Source organism: Xiphophorus couchianus, chromosome 19 (assembly GCF_001444195.1).
Source record: "Xiphophorus couchianus chromosome 19, X_couchianus-1.0, whole genome shotgun sequence".
In the NCBI taxonomy this organism is placed as follows: Eukaryota; Metazoa; Chordata; class Actinopteri; order Cyprinodontiformes; family Poeciliidae; genus Xiphophorus; species Xiphophorus couchianus.
Window position 1 is genome coordinate 17,948,725 of NC_040246.1, and position 18,571 is coordinate 17,967,295.

The 18,571-nt window shown below is 36.8% G+C and overlaps 1 protein-coding gene across 1 annotated transcript; it reads left to right on the forward strand.

Moving 5' to 3' along the window:
- The first annotated feature begins 3,221 nt into the window (after nucleotides 1-3,221).
- Nucleotides 3,222-16,192, forward strand: LOC114134452 (NLR family CARD domain-containing protein 3-like). Its single transcript, XM_028001074.1, has 8 exons — nucleotides 3,222-3,304; nucleotides 7,191-7,269; nucleotides 8,387-8,615; nucleotides 9,199-10,999; nucleotides 12,681-12,854; nucleotides 13,522-13,686; nucleotides 15,208-15,254; nucleotides 15,398-16,192. The coding sequence occupies exons 1-8, from the start codon at nucleotides 3,222-3,224 to the stop codon at nucleotides 15,916-15,918; spliced, it is 3,099 nt and encodes a 1,032-aa protein (XP_027856875.1). The 3' UTR covers nucleotides 15,919-16,192.
- Nucleotides 16,193-18,571: the final 2,379 nt, after the last annotated feature.

Here is an 18,571-nt window from a genome sequence, read left to right on the forward strand (position 1 = left end):
TCCTGTCGCTGCTCCTCCTATCGGCCTTTTCTCAGTCATGGGTAAAACTCTGCCTCATTCCATGAAGCAGTTCAAGTGTATGATCATTTCTTCCTCTTAAACACTTCAGCCTGCTTGAACAAAATGTAAGTTTGCTTTCTTTTAGGTTCTACTTTATATTTAGCTAATTCTTTTAGTTTTATTCTGTTTTCTGATGCATTTCTGATGTTCCCTTCTTATTTTAAAACAGTGTGTTGTTTTTCTATTCTGAAGAGGAGTCTAGAGAATTACTAGAATAACTTAATCGATCATGGGTATTTTTTTTTTCCTTGATTAAAGTGATTAATGGTTCTAATATCTGGAGCTCAAACTTTGGTTTACTATAAAACTCAAACAAAAACTTCCTTTGTGTTAAAAATGAATGTTTCTAGGTAATTATATATAGACAGAATATATAATAGCTTTTTAAAGTTTTCCTGAAAAAGTATTGGATTTGATGAAAGTTTATTGTGGCTTAGCAGAAGAAAAGAACATTGTACAGTTTTTTCAAGATGGCAATAGCATCCTGGAAACAACTGTCGAGAACAAAATGTTGCAGAACCACATTCAACTACCAAACAGGACGAACAAGTTTTCACCTGAAATGTTTGTATGCTGGAACTTTCTCTCTAATGGAGAGGTTCTGCTCAAAGCACCAATAAGTGACTTTATAACTTGGAACTGAGTACAAACACTGTAGGCTGTGATGCATTTATTCATAAAGTTTTACAAAGTGTGTAAGATCAACTAATGATCTGACAAATGTGTCTGGATGGTGCTTTGGTGGCAAACACTGACATTTTAGGTCAGAGTCATACAGAGACCTTTTGGTGTGTCAGGCACTTAAAGATAAAAACCGACACATGAACAAGATCTTAAAACATCGTACAACATAACAACAACCCATATTTATCAATAATCTAATATGGACTTGGATCATTGACTTGATCATAACCTTCATCCTCAGAGAGGTGAGTTGATTGTGACTGTGTGAAGTGCAAATATTATGCATCTATATGCCAGATATAGAAATTAAACTTGCTGATCAATTGATTAATTAAATTGTTCTCAAGAATGAGTGTGTGGGTGGATGATTGTTTGTCCTGTCTGTCTCTGTGTTGCCCTGTGATGGACTGGCTATCTGTTCAGGGCGTAGTTCGCTTCTTTCCTGTTGACCACTGGAGCTAAGCATGAATGGATGTTTTGAGGTTCTCAATTGATTCTCAACCAAATACATAATCTTTACACTAATAACTCTCAAAGCAACTGATAACAGCAACAAAAGCAACTTTGAGAAAAAATAATTCAAAGAGGTTCTCACTAAAAGATTAAATGTCAAAATCAATCAGGTGGTTTGTGTGACACCTGACGCTCTCATCTGAGCCTAAAACTGTGTCATTTTTGACCAACTCATGTTGGTGGTTAACACACAGTGGTTTGATACATTTGCTTTATGAGTTATAACACATACATATCTCAAGCCTTGTGTCTTAGAACACCTTATGAACTGTTTATTAGTCCTAATAATATTCTCACGGTAACATTTCCAACAGGTTATAATGGCATCGAAGATTACCCAACTTTTCACTAGACATAGCTAATTATGTTTTTTTGCCACTATCCACTGAATGAAGAAGAAATTCTTGAATTTTAATAGTCCTTCTGCACTTCCTTCAGCAAAACAACTTTGGGAATGTTGTTAAACTACCTTCGTCCATCACTAGAGACAGACAGATTCCTCTGTGCAGCTTATCTGTGAGTATCTCTGGAATGGAGAGTTTATTATTCTTCTTTTTCAACACTTAAGACCAATTGGACAAACTGTAAGCTTGCTTGGGTTTTATGTTGACAATTGAAATTAGGAGTTTGATCTGAATTTAATGAATGTGCTTAATGTTTATGGTTCCTTTTTAAGCTAAAAACACAATGTGACATTTGCAAAACAATGTCCAAATCCCACAGTTGTAGCAGTAGCCTCTCAAAGGTTTGATCCAGAGGAACAGTAAACTTGCAGAACTAGAAAAAACAGATTTTTATCTGGCTGCAAGGCGATGGTGGTAATCTGCTTTATGTAATTTTCCACAATAGCTGCATCATGACTTGTCTCAACTACTAAACAGAATAAATTCAAAGTGGAAAAATGTGAATGTGAAATCAATAAAGTAGACAGCAGTAAAATTGCTCATTTGTTAGTTACTTTAGATAGAAGCATCAGTCACATGCAAGAACAAACATACATACTATCATCTGAAGAACATTTCTAGGATTAAAAGACTATGTCTCAGAAAGGTCTAGAGAAACTCATCCATGTGTTTATTTTTAGTTGCATTGATTACTGCAATAGTGTTTTCACATATCTGCCTAAAAATCAATTAGTTGCAGCTGATCCATCTGTTCACGTTCTCACTAAAACTAGCATGATAGAGCACGTCACCTTAGTTCTAGAGTCTTTACACTGGCTCCCTGTAGCTCAGAGAATAGATTTTAAAATACTGTTGTTAGTTTATAAATCACTGAATGGCTTAGCACCACAATGCATTAAAGATCTGCTGTTGTTATATCAACCTTCCAGACCTCTCAGGTCTTCCGGTTCTGGTTTGCTTTGCATCCCCAGAACCAGAACCAAACAAGGAGAAGCAGCATTCAGCTTCTATGCACCACAAATCTAGAACACGGTTCAGAAAATCGCAAAACAGCTGAAACACTGAGTCCCTTTAAATCAAGGCTATAACCCCAGCTGTTGAGATTTGCCATTGACTGACACTAACTGGAACATTGATCAATGTATTTGATTTATATTTACTTGATGATTTTAATGATACCATTTGACAAAATGTAATACTTATTGATTGTTTCATAATTGGTTATTATGTTATATTTTATTATGTAAAAAACAGTGCCCTGTTGCTGAAATGTGTTATACAAATAAAACTTGACTTGGGCTGAGGCTTGTCCATTACTGAGGCAGAAGGCATTCTCCAGGTCCCAGGAGTTAGATAAGATTTGGCCCTGAGATGTTAACAATTCTTAGAATGTAGGGTTGCCATGGTTAACAGGGAGGAAGGAAGGGAGGGAGGAAGGAATGAAGGAAGGAAAAAAGGAAGGCAGGCAGACAGACAGACAGGCAGTGCAAATAATTGATGTATGTTTCCTTTACAGGTGAAATGTGAAAGTGTGTGAGGTGTAGCTGTGAATTTACCAGCATGGATCAGAGGAAGGACAGAAAAGAGGGAGCCACTTCTGTTTTTACCACACAGACTGTAGAACATAAGAGATCAGATCAGAGGTGAGATCACCAACTATAGTTGTGCTCAGTCATTATCACACAGTATTCTTGGTATGTAGATAGGAACATACTGTATAGCAAACATATTCTTATTATTGTTGTTGCTGTTCTTGAGGTGACCAAGGGGGCACAATGCAATAATAATGGATCTAATTTTACTTGATTAACTGATTTTTCCCTTTATGTCATTTCATCTGTTTAAACTAGGATATATATTGAAGCCAATCAATTGTCCTTTTCAAGACACAATTCAAAGAAATATGTTGTAAATTTTGAATCAAACCAACCTTCTACATCAAGCAAGTAAGTTGTATTGTAACTATGTAGTCAATCAGTCTGAAAAGTATTGTATTCCATCCAGTGTTTAATGTGTGCTCAAACAGACAATGACAACAGTGGTAGAGTTTGTCCACTAACCGGGGAGTTGCCGATTTGAATCCCAGTTCTGTTCGTCTCAGATGTTGTGTCCTTGGGCAAGACACTTTACCCGCCTTGCCTCACCAAAACTTAATTCACACCTTAGTAGTAGTGGTGGTTGAAACTGAGGTTGGGAAAAGCTCAATGTTGACTATTGACGAAAAAGGAAAACTCCTGAAATGGGACATGACATCAGAAGGGAAAGAAAAATGAATGAAAGTCAGTGCAAAGTTCTTGTGAAGATAGACATACAATGTGTGGGCGTGTGTGTCTGTGTGTACATGTATGCATGTCTTGTTTCTCTATCTTTGCAGGAACTTTACAGTGATTTCGATTTATTTCTGTAGCCAAACCGTACTCCTAACCTTAAACATAACCATTACAATTAACACTACATACTAATCAAAACTCAATCCATCCATCCATCCATCCAATACAAGATCCAAAATGTTTCTTTCAGCTTTCCAGGTGCCATATTTTAAATTACTTTCACTCAAAACTCTGAACCCAAAGTTTCCATTCTTTATATTTGTTCATGAAGGTGAATATTGCATAAAGACAGTCAGTGTATGAAAAGAAATAAATATGTGAAACATTTAATTCACCATGCTCAGAGAGCTGTTCAGACAGAACAAAATCTCTACCTTTTAAAGGGCCTTTTAACACAACATTATTGGTATATACTGTAGATTTGAACAGATTGGAAAAAATTAAAGAAAAAAATGCATAGTATGACTATTGTTTTTGTTGCTTTTTGGATGTTAAAGTTTGTTTGTTTTTTATCTTTTCTGAGTATGTTTTTTTCTAGTCTCATGTCTTGTAATAGCAACAAGTCAGAGGATGAGATTATGAATTTTAATTCAGACCCACAGTCTCTATTAAAGAGATAAGCTGAATCTGACTGCTGTAACTAAAGTATGTAAAGTGAGTCACTGTAAAAGACTTTTCAAAGCATTGTTAATTTATTCAAATTGTTTGTGCTTTGGACTTGATTTCTTGAATTTATTTAATACATTAGTTTCAGGTTTCTTTCCTATTTAGTTTTCTCCACTTTGTATGTTTTTGACCTTTCTTGCTTCCTGCCAGATTGCTCCCCTTCTCAGCTTTTTCTCATTTCCCTATTTGCTTCTGCCTGCTCTCTTCCCAAGGTGCATTTTCTCTCCTCTGATTATTTCTTCTCGTTCCTATACAGCTCTCTCCTCTCCAGTTTACATTGTTCCCCACAAGTTCTTCAATTATTCTCCATGTTATTTCATTATTATCTGTTTATTTGATCTTTTGTTGTCTGTATGGTTTAGCCAGCTGTTCTTTACCTATTTCTACTAAGTCTTCTATTGTTTGGCAATAAATTCTTTCATCATATTCAATCCAAGATCCAGTCTACATTTTGGTCCAATCTTAAAACCATACCAATTGGCTGGTATTAAATGTGTCTCCGTGCATATTTAAAAAGCAACACAATGAAGATACTGAGCTAAGGAACAGTTAATGGGAAAACAAAAAGTAACAAAATATGCAAAACAGGGTAGGACCCAAAACATGTAACTCATGTCAAAAACCACACTCTCCTAAAGTCTTTAGGTGCCCAGTTAAGCACATAGAAAACATTACAGCAAGGTTAGAAAACACAATAAAGTGTAACATACGGAGAGAGTTTTCTTGGAAAGTTAGCCTCCAGTGAAGAACAATAAATGGTTAACATCAGCTTGAGAGGTGCCAAAATAAAAGTAAGATAGACATGGTGGCTAATGTTACTGCTGTACATTAGTAAGACTTGAACACTATAAATTAGTGCTTAGGAAAATATGTCCAATATGTCCACATATGCAATGAATTCAGGCTGGTCCAGATTCCAAAAGCAATTTTAATTAAAACCAGATGCAAAAGTCTTTTTCCTGAAATGCAGAGACAGATTTCATTGCCATTTTTGTTTAAAATGATAGAAGAGTTGCAGAAGATGAAGAGGTTAAGTATCAATTGGTGGTCACTACCACAGAAAAAAAGACCCTCCTCTCACCCAAGGACCATTCAAACATGGTACTAATTCTCTAAAAAAAAATAACAACAACAACATTGCAAACAGATCTGTGTTATTGTAAATTAAATGTAACTTTACAAATTTTATTGTTTAAGGTTTTTATTGTTGAAATTGAGAGTGCAGAATTTTAAAAAGAATATTTGAAAAATAATTCAAAAATGTCTAAAAACTTTAGAGTAATCTAAACCATGTTCTTAGCTCTGATGGGAGAGGTCACTGACATTTTGAGCTGTAGATCCTTAGCATAAAATCTTGAGACACTGAGGTACAAGCAGATCTAAGCCCATTAATGGTGCTGACTCAAATGGTGGAAACTCTGTTGGGGACTTTGATTTGAATAACTTGTCAAGCAAGTTCTGGAAGAGAGTTCAAGGTCCAGCCAACACAGCCCATTTGTGATATGGAAAAGAATATCTGAAATTGCTCAAACCAAGAATAAAGTAACAGTCGGTGAGGTGTGATAATCAAGAACCAGACATTTTACGACTCAAAGACTCATATGTTAAGATAATTATTTGGCTGACAGGACCTGAAGACAATACCTTGCAAAAATAACTGGACATGTAAAGTTGACATTAAGGTAAACAGAGCTAACCTAAAATGTAAACCCCATTTTGGAAACTTTTTACTTTTGGTATAAACAAATTCACTCATTAGTGAGAGTGCTGCCTTCAGTAACCAACTATTGTTTTGTAACAGTAAAAAAAATATTTTGTGCTACTGTTATTACCATAGCCATATTGAAGTAAACATGGCAGGTCAAAGTTAGTTATTAAATATTGTTTGTTGGGGCAAATATGAATCAAACAAGTGAGTGTTTAAATATGGTGATGTAGCTTTAAGATTTTGCATATCAGTAATTGCTTCCAAATCTGTTGTTGCAACAAAAATGATGATTGTTAGAAAAGAATGGGATTTCTCATAGACATTGCTATTATCCTAATGCAGTCTTTCTCAAATTGTGTGCCTGGATCACTAGTTGTCCAAATGCGCCCCCTAGTGAGCAACAGGGACGCTTGCAATCCGGCTCAGAAAAAAAAAAAGATTTTTTTTTAATTATAACTTCCTAAAAATGAAACAAACAACGCTTAGCCTGGCGGGGGAGGAAAAAGGGGGAGTTGGTAAAGCATGGTGGGCTGCCAGACTTATAAAGCACTGGGAGAAACCCTGTGTACAGCATGACAACTTATGTCCATAAAACACAATGGCTCTGAGTACTTTGCTCCACAACACTTGAAAAGGAAGGGGTGGGATTTTTTTAAATAAGAGCATTTTAGAAAGCTTCTAATTCCAATGAAAATGACCAGGACCTGTAAATCTTCTTATGTAGCTTAATGTATACTCCAATATGTCTTTGTCAACCTTCACCTTGTGATTTTTTTCTTTCTGTGAACAGACAGAATGTGTTAATGCTTTGTGATTACTTTGCAGACTGGACCAGCAGAAATCAGAGGATTCCAGTTGTCAGCCTGTCCTGCAGGGCCAAATAGAGCTTGACTCCATATTTATGGTCTGTGCATGTACATCAGCTTTTTCTTTCTTTCCTTTATTTAACCCAGTAAAACACCATTTAGATCCAGATCTCATTTGTAAAAGTTACATAGGCAGAAATCTGCTACTTCACAGCTATTCTAATCATCTTCTTCTTGATCCCTGTATGAACCAGTGGATTTTCAGTTTATTTAATCTGAATCTGATATTTGGTTCCATGATGTGATATTTAGGGCCTGATCTGGAAAGGTTCCGAATCAGAAATGGTAAATTCCTCAAAGAAAGAGAATTGTATGCACAGGAAGTAGAGTGTTGCATGTGATTTACAAAGATTCACTGTGCAATTGATTGCAGGAACAACAGTGGTGGAGACCACTCTATTTAAATGAGGATTTTCCGTGAGTCATAAGTTGACATCATGGAGAATATTGGAGAGCACAGTGGGCATAAAAGAAAAATTAAGTAGAAAATCATTATGCTGGAGGTATAAAAACAGAAAGAAGAAGAATTCAATTAACTTAAATTAGTATACAACATGGTACAGCGCAACAGAAAAAACATTTGCGATTAATCAAAACAAAGCTCTAAACCTTCGTATTTACCTCCAGAATTGTTGGAACATGCAGCAGATAAAATATAATCACCTTTTCTTGGATTTATAGAAACGCTTCTGCAGAGAATCAAAACATGACAGTGTGCTACCATAAAGTGATATCTAGCAGCTCAAGATAGGCATTGCTGGAGGATGTTTCTAAGTTTTTAAAAATATTTTTACTTTATTTTCTTTAAATGTTAAAAATACTTGACAGACAATGACTAATTGTAAATATGCCTCCTGTTCGGCACAGTGACCTCAGACATCACTGCATTGGAGCTTATACCAACTTTTCTACAGAGTAAATATATAGATGCTAAAACAGATCTAGGAATTTGTTTGAGTTTAGTAAATAGCATAGCCAGAGATAAGTCATTACATTTGCATATCCTTATCCCAGTGTTCTGTGCTTTGTCAGCATATGAAGGCATATACGCTAAAATTAGTGGACCTGCAATTATTCTCCTCATTTTCTCCTGGTTTTTACCTGTTTTTATACAATCAAACATTTCTAAATCCGGCACTTTGTATTCTTTTTCAGCTGTTGGAATCACATGTTGTCAAATTTGTGAAGAACGAACTAAAGAAGATCCAGGAGGTTCTGAGACATGATCACCCAAAATTATTTGGGAGTCAATTTGAGGATGAAGAGCTCTTAGGGCATACGGATGAGGAGCAGAAGAGGAAAAGCAGAGAGGCAATTATGAGGATAACTCTGAAATTTCTGAGGGGACTGAAGCAGATAGAGCTGGCTGATCGTCTCGAGAACAGTAAGAAAATTTCTTCAATGATTTAATGTGATGGTGTATCTTGGTATAGATATTCATGTACATAGATCACAGCTTGGACAATGACAGTAAGAGTCACCGGAGTCTTAATAGTTGCAAACAATCACAGACGTGTCAATCCTATGAGTTGTCTGTGTCACCATAGAGAAACATACTTATTAAATAATCAACATTTGAAGTGCGATTCTCACAACTATAATTTCTAAGTCTGAAAAATTCTATTCCTTCTGACAAGTAGAGAAAGACAAATTAGATTGGGCATGAATTGTCTAAAAAAAATCATAAAAGCAGGCCAGTGTAGTTTCATTGCAGTACTTAGAAATTATGTCTTAAGAGATTGTACAGAAATCTTTTAAGATTGCGGTACAATCTCTTACCATATTACATATATATGTATGTATGGGTATACATATGTGTGTGCGTATTTAATATACACATACACACACATAATGTATAAAAAAATTATGTCATAATGTATGCACATTATAACATAGTATATACATTATATCTTGTGTATAATGTATGATATTTCCATTACTAATGTTTTTCTTGTCATTCCATTCAGAACTGTTAAAAGTACTTTGTAAACGTCAACTGAAATCGTCTCTGAAGAAGAAGTTCCAGTGTCTGTTTGAGGGAATTCCTAAAGCAGGAAACCAAACTCCTCTTAATCAGATCTACACAGAGCTCTACATCACAGAAGGAGAAACTGGAGAGGTCAATAAAGAACATGAGGTCAGACAGATTGAAGCAGCATCCAGGAAACCAGAGAGCCCAGAAACAACAATCAAACTTGAAGACATCTTTAAGCCTCTGCCTGTAAGAGATGAACCAATCAAGACAGTGATGACACAGGGAGTGGCTGGCATTGGGAAAACAGTCTTAACTCAAAAGTTCATTCTGGACTGGGCTGAAAAAAAAACCAACCATGACGTTGAGTTCATATTTCCATTCACTTTCAGAGAGCTGAATGTGCTGAAGGATAGAAACTTCAGTTTGGTGGAACTTGTTCATCAATTCTTTGCTGAAACCAAAAGAATCCGTCAGTTCGAGCAGTTCCAAGTGACATTCATCTTTGATGGCCTGGATGAGAGTCGATTTCATTTGGACTTCCACAGCAATGAGATCCTGACTGATGTTACACAGTCTGCCTCAGTGGATGTTCTGCTGACAAACCTTATCAGGGGGAAACTGCTTCCTTCAGCCCGCCTCTGGATAACTACAAGACCTGCAGCAGCCAGTCAGATCCCTGCTGAGTGCGTTGACATGATGACAGAGGTTAGAGGGTTTACTGACCCACAGAAAGAGGAGTATTTCAAGAAGAGGTTCAGAGGAGAGGAGGAGAAAGCCAGCAATATCATCTCCTACATTAAGACATTACGGACCCTCCACATCATGTGCCACATCCCAGTCTTCTGCTGGATCACTGCTACAGTTCTGGACGATGTGTTGAAGACCCAAGAGGGAGGAGAGCTGCCCAAGACCCTGACTGAGATGTACATTCACTTTTTGGTAGTTCAGACCAAGGTTAAGAAAGTCAAGTTTGATGGAGGAGTTGTGACAGATCCACACTGGAGTTCAGAGAGCAGAAAAATAATCAAGTCTCTTGGAAAACTGGCTTTTGATCAGCTGCAGAAAGGAAACCTGATTTTCTACGAGTCAGACCTGAAAGAGTGTGGCATAGATATCAGATCAGCCTCAGTGTACTCAGGAGTCTTCACACAGATATTTATAGAAGACAAAGGACCACACCAGGACAAGGTTTTCTGCTTTGTCCATCTGACCATTCAGGAGTTTCTGGCTGCTCTTCATGTTCATCTGACCTTCATCAACTCTGGTGTTAATTTAATGGATAAAAAACAAAAACCTCCTAAGAGGTATTCTCTAGCTAAGAAACAAAAACCAAAATATCTCCATGAATGTGCTATTGACAAAGCCCTACAGAGTTCAAATGGACATCTAGATTTGTTCCTCCGCTTCCTTCTGGGTCTTTCACTGGAAACCAGTCAAGTTTTCCTCGAAACCCTTCTGTCACAGAACCCAGTCATGAACATACCTATTAATCATGAAACTCCCTTGTACATCAAGAAGAAGATCAATGACAATTTGTCAGCAGAACAAAGTATCAATCTGTTCCACTGTCTGAACGAACTAAATGATCTTTCTCTGGTGAAGGAGATCCAACAGTCCTTGAGTTCAGGAAGTCTCACAACAGATAAACTCACCAATGCTCAGTGGTCTGCTCTGGTTTTCCTCTTATTGTCATCAGGCAAATATTTGGATGAGTTTGACCTGAAGAAATACTCTGCTTCAGAAGACGCTCTTCTGAGGCTGCTGTCTGTGGTCAAAGCTTCCAGCAAGGCTTTGTAAGTACAGTCAAATTCAAATCACCAGCAAGGAAAATTTTATTTTTAGTTGATTTACATTTTTTTTCTCATTTAAGTAAATATTAAAAGTGATGTACAGTACAATATGAATTGCAGAATTCTTTGTATTATTGTAATTGTGTGCTTATTACATAGTTTTAGTTAATAGCACCACCAATCGCTCTTGTGTGCACACCCTCCCCCTCGATCTGCTACGCTACAGTTTTTTCTGACAGAAGAGTCTGACATAAATGCTCAGGCTAGTTACTGATATCAATGGCAGTGGATAAACGGTTTTCCTCTGCTATTAGCACATTTAGCAGCACATATATGAGGTTGATTAACAGCTCTAAAACATTCCTCCTAGCTTAATTGTTTTTGACCAGGCCCAATGAATGTGCATGCTTCAGGCAGCAATAGTAGCTCAGGGAAGAGGTGGAGGAGCTTAATCTTTTCACAGTTTCTCTGTCTCATACCATCCTAACAGGTTGACAGTTTTAACAAATACATAAATAAATGTTGTTGTACTTTTAAAACTTACATATTGATACTTTAATGATGCTCTACAAAAAGACAACAAAAAACAAACCAAACAAACTAAGTTCTGCTGGATCAGTAAGTCAGAGTTTTAATTTTTAACAAAGCCTGAAACACAAACATATAATTGATTTTGACCAGCAATCTCTGAATAATCTTATGAACTTTAATTAGCCAGTTACATTTTATGAGTTTGTCTAAATGAACCTTCAGTTCAGCAAAAAATGCCATCTTTTCCATACACAATACATAAAAAACAGTCCTTGAAGACTGGTATTATGCAACTTTTAGATGCGTCTATTTTAAAAACACACCTGATCCAAATTTTTAGGTAATTAGTGTGACTTTACAGAATTGGCTGCATGCAGAGGATTTGACTCAGGTGTACTGGGTCAGGACACCAGTCCTTGACAATAGAATTTGATATAGTTGCCCTAATTAAATTTAAAGGTTTGCTTTCAAGTCGAGATTAGTGAAACTCTAATCAAACGAAATGTAAAAAATAACTGATAAACTAAATATGAAGGAATCCACTTAGAGAGAAATAAGTTGAACCTCCAAATATGGAAATGCTCAAAGTACAAACACAGATGAAACCCAAACACCTGAGGATAATGACACCAAATACATAATCCTTCACACCAAAGTTGTTCTCCTTGCAAAAGACTTTTCTTGGATTGCCAGACAGAGAGGTGTGTCTCATTATTTCATAGGACATGTTTGGACTATTCTAGAGTCCCAGGGTGCTGTACAAAGTGCTTCACACCTCTGCATCCAACACCTTCCAGTTCTACTAAGCTAAGAAAACCCAATCTCAAATATATACCAATATTAAGACTCTCCTCCTTCCTCTGATTGGTTGTTTCTGACAGAGCAATGAATTTGTGCAGATGACAGCAGGTCCATAGAGAGAAATTCACCAATTGTCTCATATTGTACTGTCACAACATAGTGACAGTTTTATCAAACATGTAAAAAAAACAAAAAAACATTTACATACTGCTTCTTTAAGAAAGGTTCTAGAAGTCAAAAGATTAAAAGATCTTTTGTAAAAAAAAAAAAATACAGTTGTCCAAAGGTCACATTTAAAAAAAAAAATCAAGTTAAACATTTTGTGTTTATTGTGTTTGTTTTTCTATTTCAGACTGAGTGGCTGTAACCTTTCAGAAAGAAGCTGTGAAGCTCTGTCCTTAGTGCTCAGCTCTCAGTCCTGTTCTTTGAAAGAGTTGGACCTGAGTGACAACAACCTGTATGATTCAGGAGTAAAACATCTGTCAGACGGCCTGAAGAGTCCAAACTGCAAACTGGAAGTTCTCAGGTTTGACTCAGAACCTTTATCGAACTTTTAATTTTTGTCAAGCTAGAAACCCATTCTATAAATTATAATGCTATTGAAATTGTTTTAGTAACTCCATCCCCTAGTGTAACACATTATGTAGGCTAATTAGACAAAGACTTAGGTTTTAACATCTTTATTTCTCTTAACCTGATAATTTCCTGAAGCTAATGAAAACACAACATTTAAGATTAGAATATTACATCAGACCAATAAAAACACTTTTAAAGAAAATTTAAATATTGATGAAAAGTATGTTTAATACCTGCTTAAAGGTTATTGTTTTGCAAAAGTACTTTTAATCTGATCGAGACGCATTTCAGATTTATTGAATATGACCATGTCTAGCTGAATATCTGTTTAAAATATTAAGATTTTAAAAAATAAATTGTATCTGGGTTATTAGATGTAATATTTTTTTGTAATGTCGATGAAGTGCAGAAATATTCAAAAGAGGGAAATTACATAGTCCAAAACAAAATCCATCTGTTAAACTGGTGATCCAAAAATTATCTACTTATTGTTCTCAGAATTTTTCTTTATCTAATAATCTTCCCTCACGTATTTAATTAAAATAGTATCTGTTAATTGAATTGTTGAGTTTAGTATAACCTTATCAGTCCATGTGTATTCTTTTGTGTGCTTGCAGACTTTCAGGTTGCCTGATCACAGATGATGGCTGTGCTTCTCTTGCCTTAGCTCTGAGTACTAACCCCTCTCATCTCAAAGTGTTGGACCTGGCCTACAATCATCCCAAACCCTCAGGAGTGAAGATTCTGTCAACATGTAAAAGTAGTACACTGGAAACTCTCAGGTATGAGCAATCTTGCTGCAGATATATCTCACAGAAGGCACTTCACCATTCCTTGCTTTATACAGGACACCAGTGTCACTTGTATGTATTGCAAACAACCATTAAACTGAAATAGACTGTTCATCAGCAGATCAAAAAATTTATATATCTAAAAAATAAAAAAAATCAAATCCCCCTAAAATAGAAATAACAGTTTCATATTGTTAATTGTTTTCAAAAATTTGTTTCGGCATTCTTGATGGTAGTGTTTCCATGTGGTTAGGGCCTCGAGGGCCAGTCACCTGCAACCTCTAGATGTGTCCCTACTTCAACATACTTGAGTCAAATAATGAGGCTGTTAGCAGGACTCTGGAGAACTTGACTGCACCTAAGAGGTGATTCAACTATTTCACTGAAGTGTGTTGGACGAGGGAGACGTCTAAGGTTTGCAAGACACTGGCCTCAAGGACCTGGATTGCCCACCCGTGGGCTGGAGGGAATGTTGCTCCAAGTGGTGAAGATGGCTTTGTGTACCTGTCTGGAAGATTTTTGTAAACGTTCTGTGCCATCCAGCCCCAAATATTCTTGATTGGATTTAGATCAGAGGAACACACTGATCTAAAAGTGTGTTTCCGTGGTGCATTTAATCACCACTGAAACACAGAATTCCAGAGAATTCCAGAGAGAATTCTGTGGAAGAATTCCTGTGTCAGGCAAGCGTTGTGAACTGCAGAATTTCCAGTTGACAAACCCAATAATTAGTTCACATAAGATGGCCTTCAGACATGAGCGATGCCCCTGCATCATCTCCACATAGTCAGCTGCAATTTGACCCCTCTGCAACCTCAATCTCCATTGTTCCATGAAAGGAAAAAGCCCCCCCAGATCGTGGTGGTGCCCTGTACACTGTGTCATGTATAAAACATCTCAGGTGGGATCTCCTTGTCATGCCAGTAACTTTGGAAGCCATCAAGACCTTCAAGGTTATATTTCTTCTCATCAGAGAATAAAACTTCCACCTTTCAGTACCCCATGTTTGGTGCTCTCTTACAAACTCCAAACAGGAAATTTTGTGCAGTTGAAGGAGATGAGGCCTTTGAAGATGTTTGTTTTTTAAACTCTTCTCTCATAGATGCCATCAGATGGCATCTATGAGAGCCAGTAGCAACCAGTAGCAAGCTTAATTTGGGATAAGGATCGTCCCGTGTGGTTCCTCCAGCTCACAACTGGTGAAATGTTTTAGGGTCTACAACTTGACTTTTTTTGTTCTGTAATCCTGAGGATCTTTCAAGAAGTTGAAAATGGCTGTCTTACTGCATCCAACCTCAGCAGCAATGGCATGCAGTGAAAGGCTTTGCTTATGGAACTGAATAATCCAACCACGTTCAAAGAGAGAAAGCTTTTTTGACCTTGCCATCAGGAGGTCATGATTGGACTTCAGAGATTATCTATCTAAATATTGTTTTGTTGCTTTTTCAGAGACTGGAAGGTCTGTGTTTGCGTGCAAAACGAGTGATGGTCTGACTCTCTTCCTTCTTTCAGGTTGGAGCCTGCTGCAGAAAGGTGGTTGACACCAGATCTGAAAAAGTGTAAGTGTGTTTTTAATTTGTTTCATGACAGCAAAACAGTACACATTAAACCATTTTCAAGCCCATTGTTCATTTGAGCCATCATGAAACAATCAATAAACAATGCGATAAACGCAGCTGAATTTGTTTGTGCTCTTCATCAGATTACCATCAACTCACAATCAACACAGAGACTATGAATAGACTTCTTAAACTATCTCACAACAAGAGGAAGGTAACCTGTGTGGAAAAGATTCAGACACATTCTTATCATTCAGACAGATTAAGTTGCCCTGAGGTGCTGTGTGCAGATGGCCTGACTGATCGCTGTTACTGGGAAGTTCAGTGGAGTGGAGATGTAAATATCTCTCTGAGTTACAAGAGAATCAGTAGGGGAGAAAGTAATGAACACAGTTTATTTGGAAAAAACAATCAATCCTGGAGTTTGTACTGCTCGAGTCAAGATGGTTACGCTGTGTGGCACAATAACAGCAAAATTTCCATCCCCTCTTCCATTACAAAGATAGTAGCAGTATTTGTGAACTATCCTGCTGGCATTCTGTCCTTTTACAAAGTCTCCTCTGGTAAATTAATCCATCTCCACACCTTCTCCACCACATTCAGAGAAAAACTTTATCCAGGGTTTGGATTCTGGTCAGTCAATTCCTCAGTGATTCTCTGTTGAGTGTTACTGCAAGGTTAAATTTAAGGCCAGAACCAATTTAACAATCGCATTTGAACAAAGTGAAATAAATAATAGCAACAGTGACTGGTTTGTGGGAAAGAAAAACAGCAATATTCTAGTCCACCAAACAAATTAATTCACCATTAAAGAAGATTCTCTTCTCAGTGTTTTGATAATCCATCAAATTCCCTTATAATCCTAATCCGGATCTTGAGGAACTGATATACACTGTAATTCCAAATTATTTTGCAAATTGGACTTAAGTGTCATAAAGATAATTTTTTTTGTTGTGCTATTAAATTTATAGATGGTATTGTGTGTCAGGGCTCTTTGAATCACTATAATTAATTTCAGAGAGCTGGTTGATTAGTTTGTCTGGTGAGCTCAGTTAAAGGAAATCTACTTAAGAAGGATGTTCCACATTATTAATCAGGCCACAGGTTTCAAGCAACATGGGAAAGAGGATCTCTGCTGATGAAAATCATCAGATAGTGTAGTGCCGTATGACAAGATATGAAAATATTAGATATTTAAGGAAAACTGAAGCGTTATCATCGTACTGTGAAGAGATTTGTGGCTGATTCAGAACAAAGATGGGTTTGTACAGATAGAAACATAATGAGGAAGGTTTCTGTTAGACAAATTCATCGGATTAAGAGAGCAGCTGTTAAAATGCCCTTACAAAGCAGCAAACAGTTATTTGAAGCTGCTGGAGCCTCTGGAACCTCAAGGTGGAGGATCCTCCAGAGACTTGTGGTGCATGAACCTACTATTGGGCCCCTAACCAGAGCTCACAAGCAGAAACAGTCGCAGTGGGCCCAGCCGTACAGGAAGATTAATTTTCAAACAGACTTGTTCACTGATGACAGCTGTGCAACCCTGGATGGTCCAGATGGATGCAGTAGTGGATTGGTGGTGGATGGCCACCACATCCCAACACGGCTGTGATGTCAGCAAGGAGGTGGTGGAGTCATTTTTTGGGCCAAAATCATGGGGTGAGAATCATTGGTCGGCCCCTTTAGGGTCCATGAAGGTGTGAAAATGACCTCACCAAAGTATATGGACTTTCTGACTGATCACTTTCTTTCATGGTTCAAAAAGAAGAGCTGGACCTTCCATAGCAAAATTATCTTCATGCATGACAATGCACCATCTCATGCTGCAAGGAATACTGCTGTGTCATTGGCTGCTATGGGCATAAAAGGGGAGAAACTCATGGTGTGGTCACCATCTTCCTCTGACCTCAACCCTATTGAGAACCTTTGGAGTTTCCTCAAGCAGAAGATCTGAGGGTGGAATGCAGTTCATATCAAAACAGCAGCTCTGGGAAAGTTTTCTGACATCCTGCAAAGAAATTCAAGCAGAAACTCCACAAACTCACAAGTTCAATGGATTAATAATTGTGCAGGTGATATCAAAGAAGGTCCTATGTTAACATGTAACTCAGTCTGTTAAGATGTTTTTGATTGAAATAGCTTTTAATTTTAGTACATGTGACCTATTTATGCTGCACATTCAAAGAATGACCGTTTGCAGTTCTTTATAATCCATAAAATGTTTAGAAAATCTGCTGTGCATAATAATTTGGAACAGTGCATTTTGAGTTTTTGATTTTTGAAAACAAATATTGTTCTCATGGGGAGGAATACGGTTGGGAAACACACCAGATAATTGTTCAGTGCAGCCAGACATTACCCTGTTTACCTACAAACCCTTCCTGATAGGTTTTAGCATCGTTCTGAGGAGCAACTATAAATAAAATGTTGACCTGAGTGTGTACAAAGAGGATATGTACACATTTCTTTTTATTTTAGACCTTAAGATCTTGATGGATGCAGTGAAACCTTTTAATACAGTTCATGAATAATATTCAAACAAGTAGCCCTAATTTACCCTTTTTTTAATTAAGAATGTAAACTTTTCAAGAACCTTTTGTCATTGCAGATTATTGTACTCATGTTGATATACAAATATGTTAATTACTTGACATTGTCTGTAAACAGTGTGATATGTGTTGGTTTTTGTTACAGCCCTATCAATGTCTTAAAGGTAGTAACAGAGGAAAATATTTTGTTAGTTTGAGCATTTGCTCCATCTTTTGGTTTAGTTTGTATTAAAAAAAAAGTTTTAACTTTTCTTTTTCTCACCAGTCTTGATCTCTGGATTCTTGGTTTTTAATTGCACCTACTGGTTGTACTGGTTCTCACACCTGTAAGCAGCTTAGCCCAAAGCAAAGTTGGAACATAAAAACCTCTCAATTATTCATGACTCATGGGACTCAAAAGAGAGATAATGTGTTTTTTGTTAATTTTGTTGTTTTCTTTTGTGCTTTAAGTCTATTGTTTGGAGCTTTAGTGTTAGTAAATATTTATTATTGTAGATCTTATAATCATTGTCTGATTTGGATATCTGTGTCCCATCTCTGCCAATTATCTAATAACCTTGCTGTCATGCTCCAGATGTCATATTTAACTTTGTAATTTATTTTATTAAATGAATTTCACTGCACTCTGCTTACCTGTTCCTAAATGCATTTAACACATAACCAAAGTGACACACTGGAAATCTTCTGACTGAAATCGATTGATATCAGTTTTTAAATGCTTCAAAATGTCTACCTCTCTGGTAACTTTAAAGGAGACAATTTCCTATA

What these genes read in the sequence shown, in the direction of transcription:
- LOC114134452 (XM_028001074.1), top strand. Translation starts at nt 3,222, where the DNA reads ATGGATCAGAGGAAGGACAGAAAAGAGGGAGCCACTTCTGTTTTTACC. An exon ending in AAAGCTTCCAGCAAGGCTTT is followed by an intron (nt 11,000 to 12,680) that starts GTAAGTACAGTC and finishes TTTCTATTTCAG; the next exon opens with ACTGAGTGGCTGTAACCTTT. An exon ending in GACACCAGATCTGAAAAAGT is followed by an intron (nt 15,255 to 15,397) that starts GTAAGTGTGTTT and finishes GCTCTTCATCAG; the next exon opens with ATTACCATCAACTCACAATC.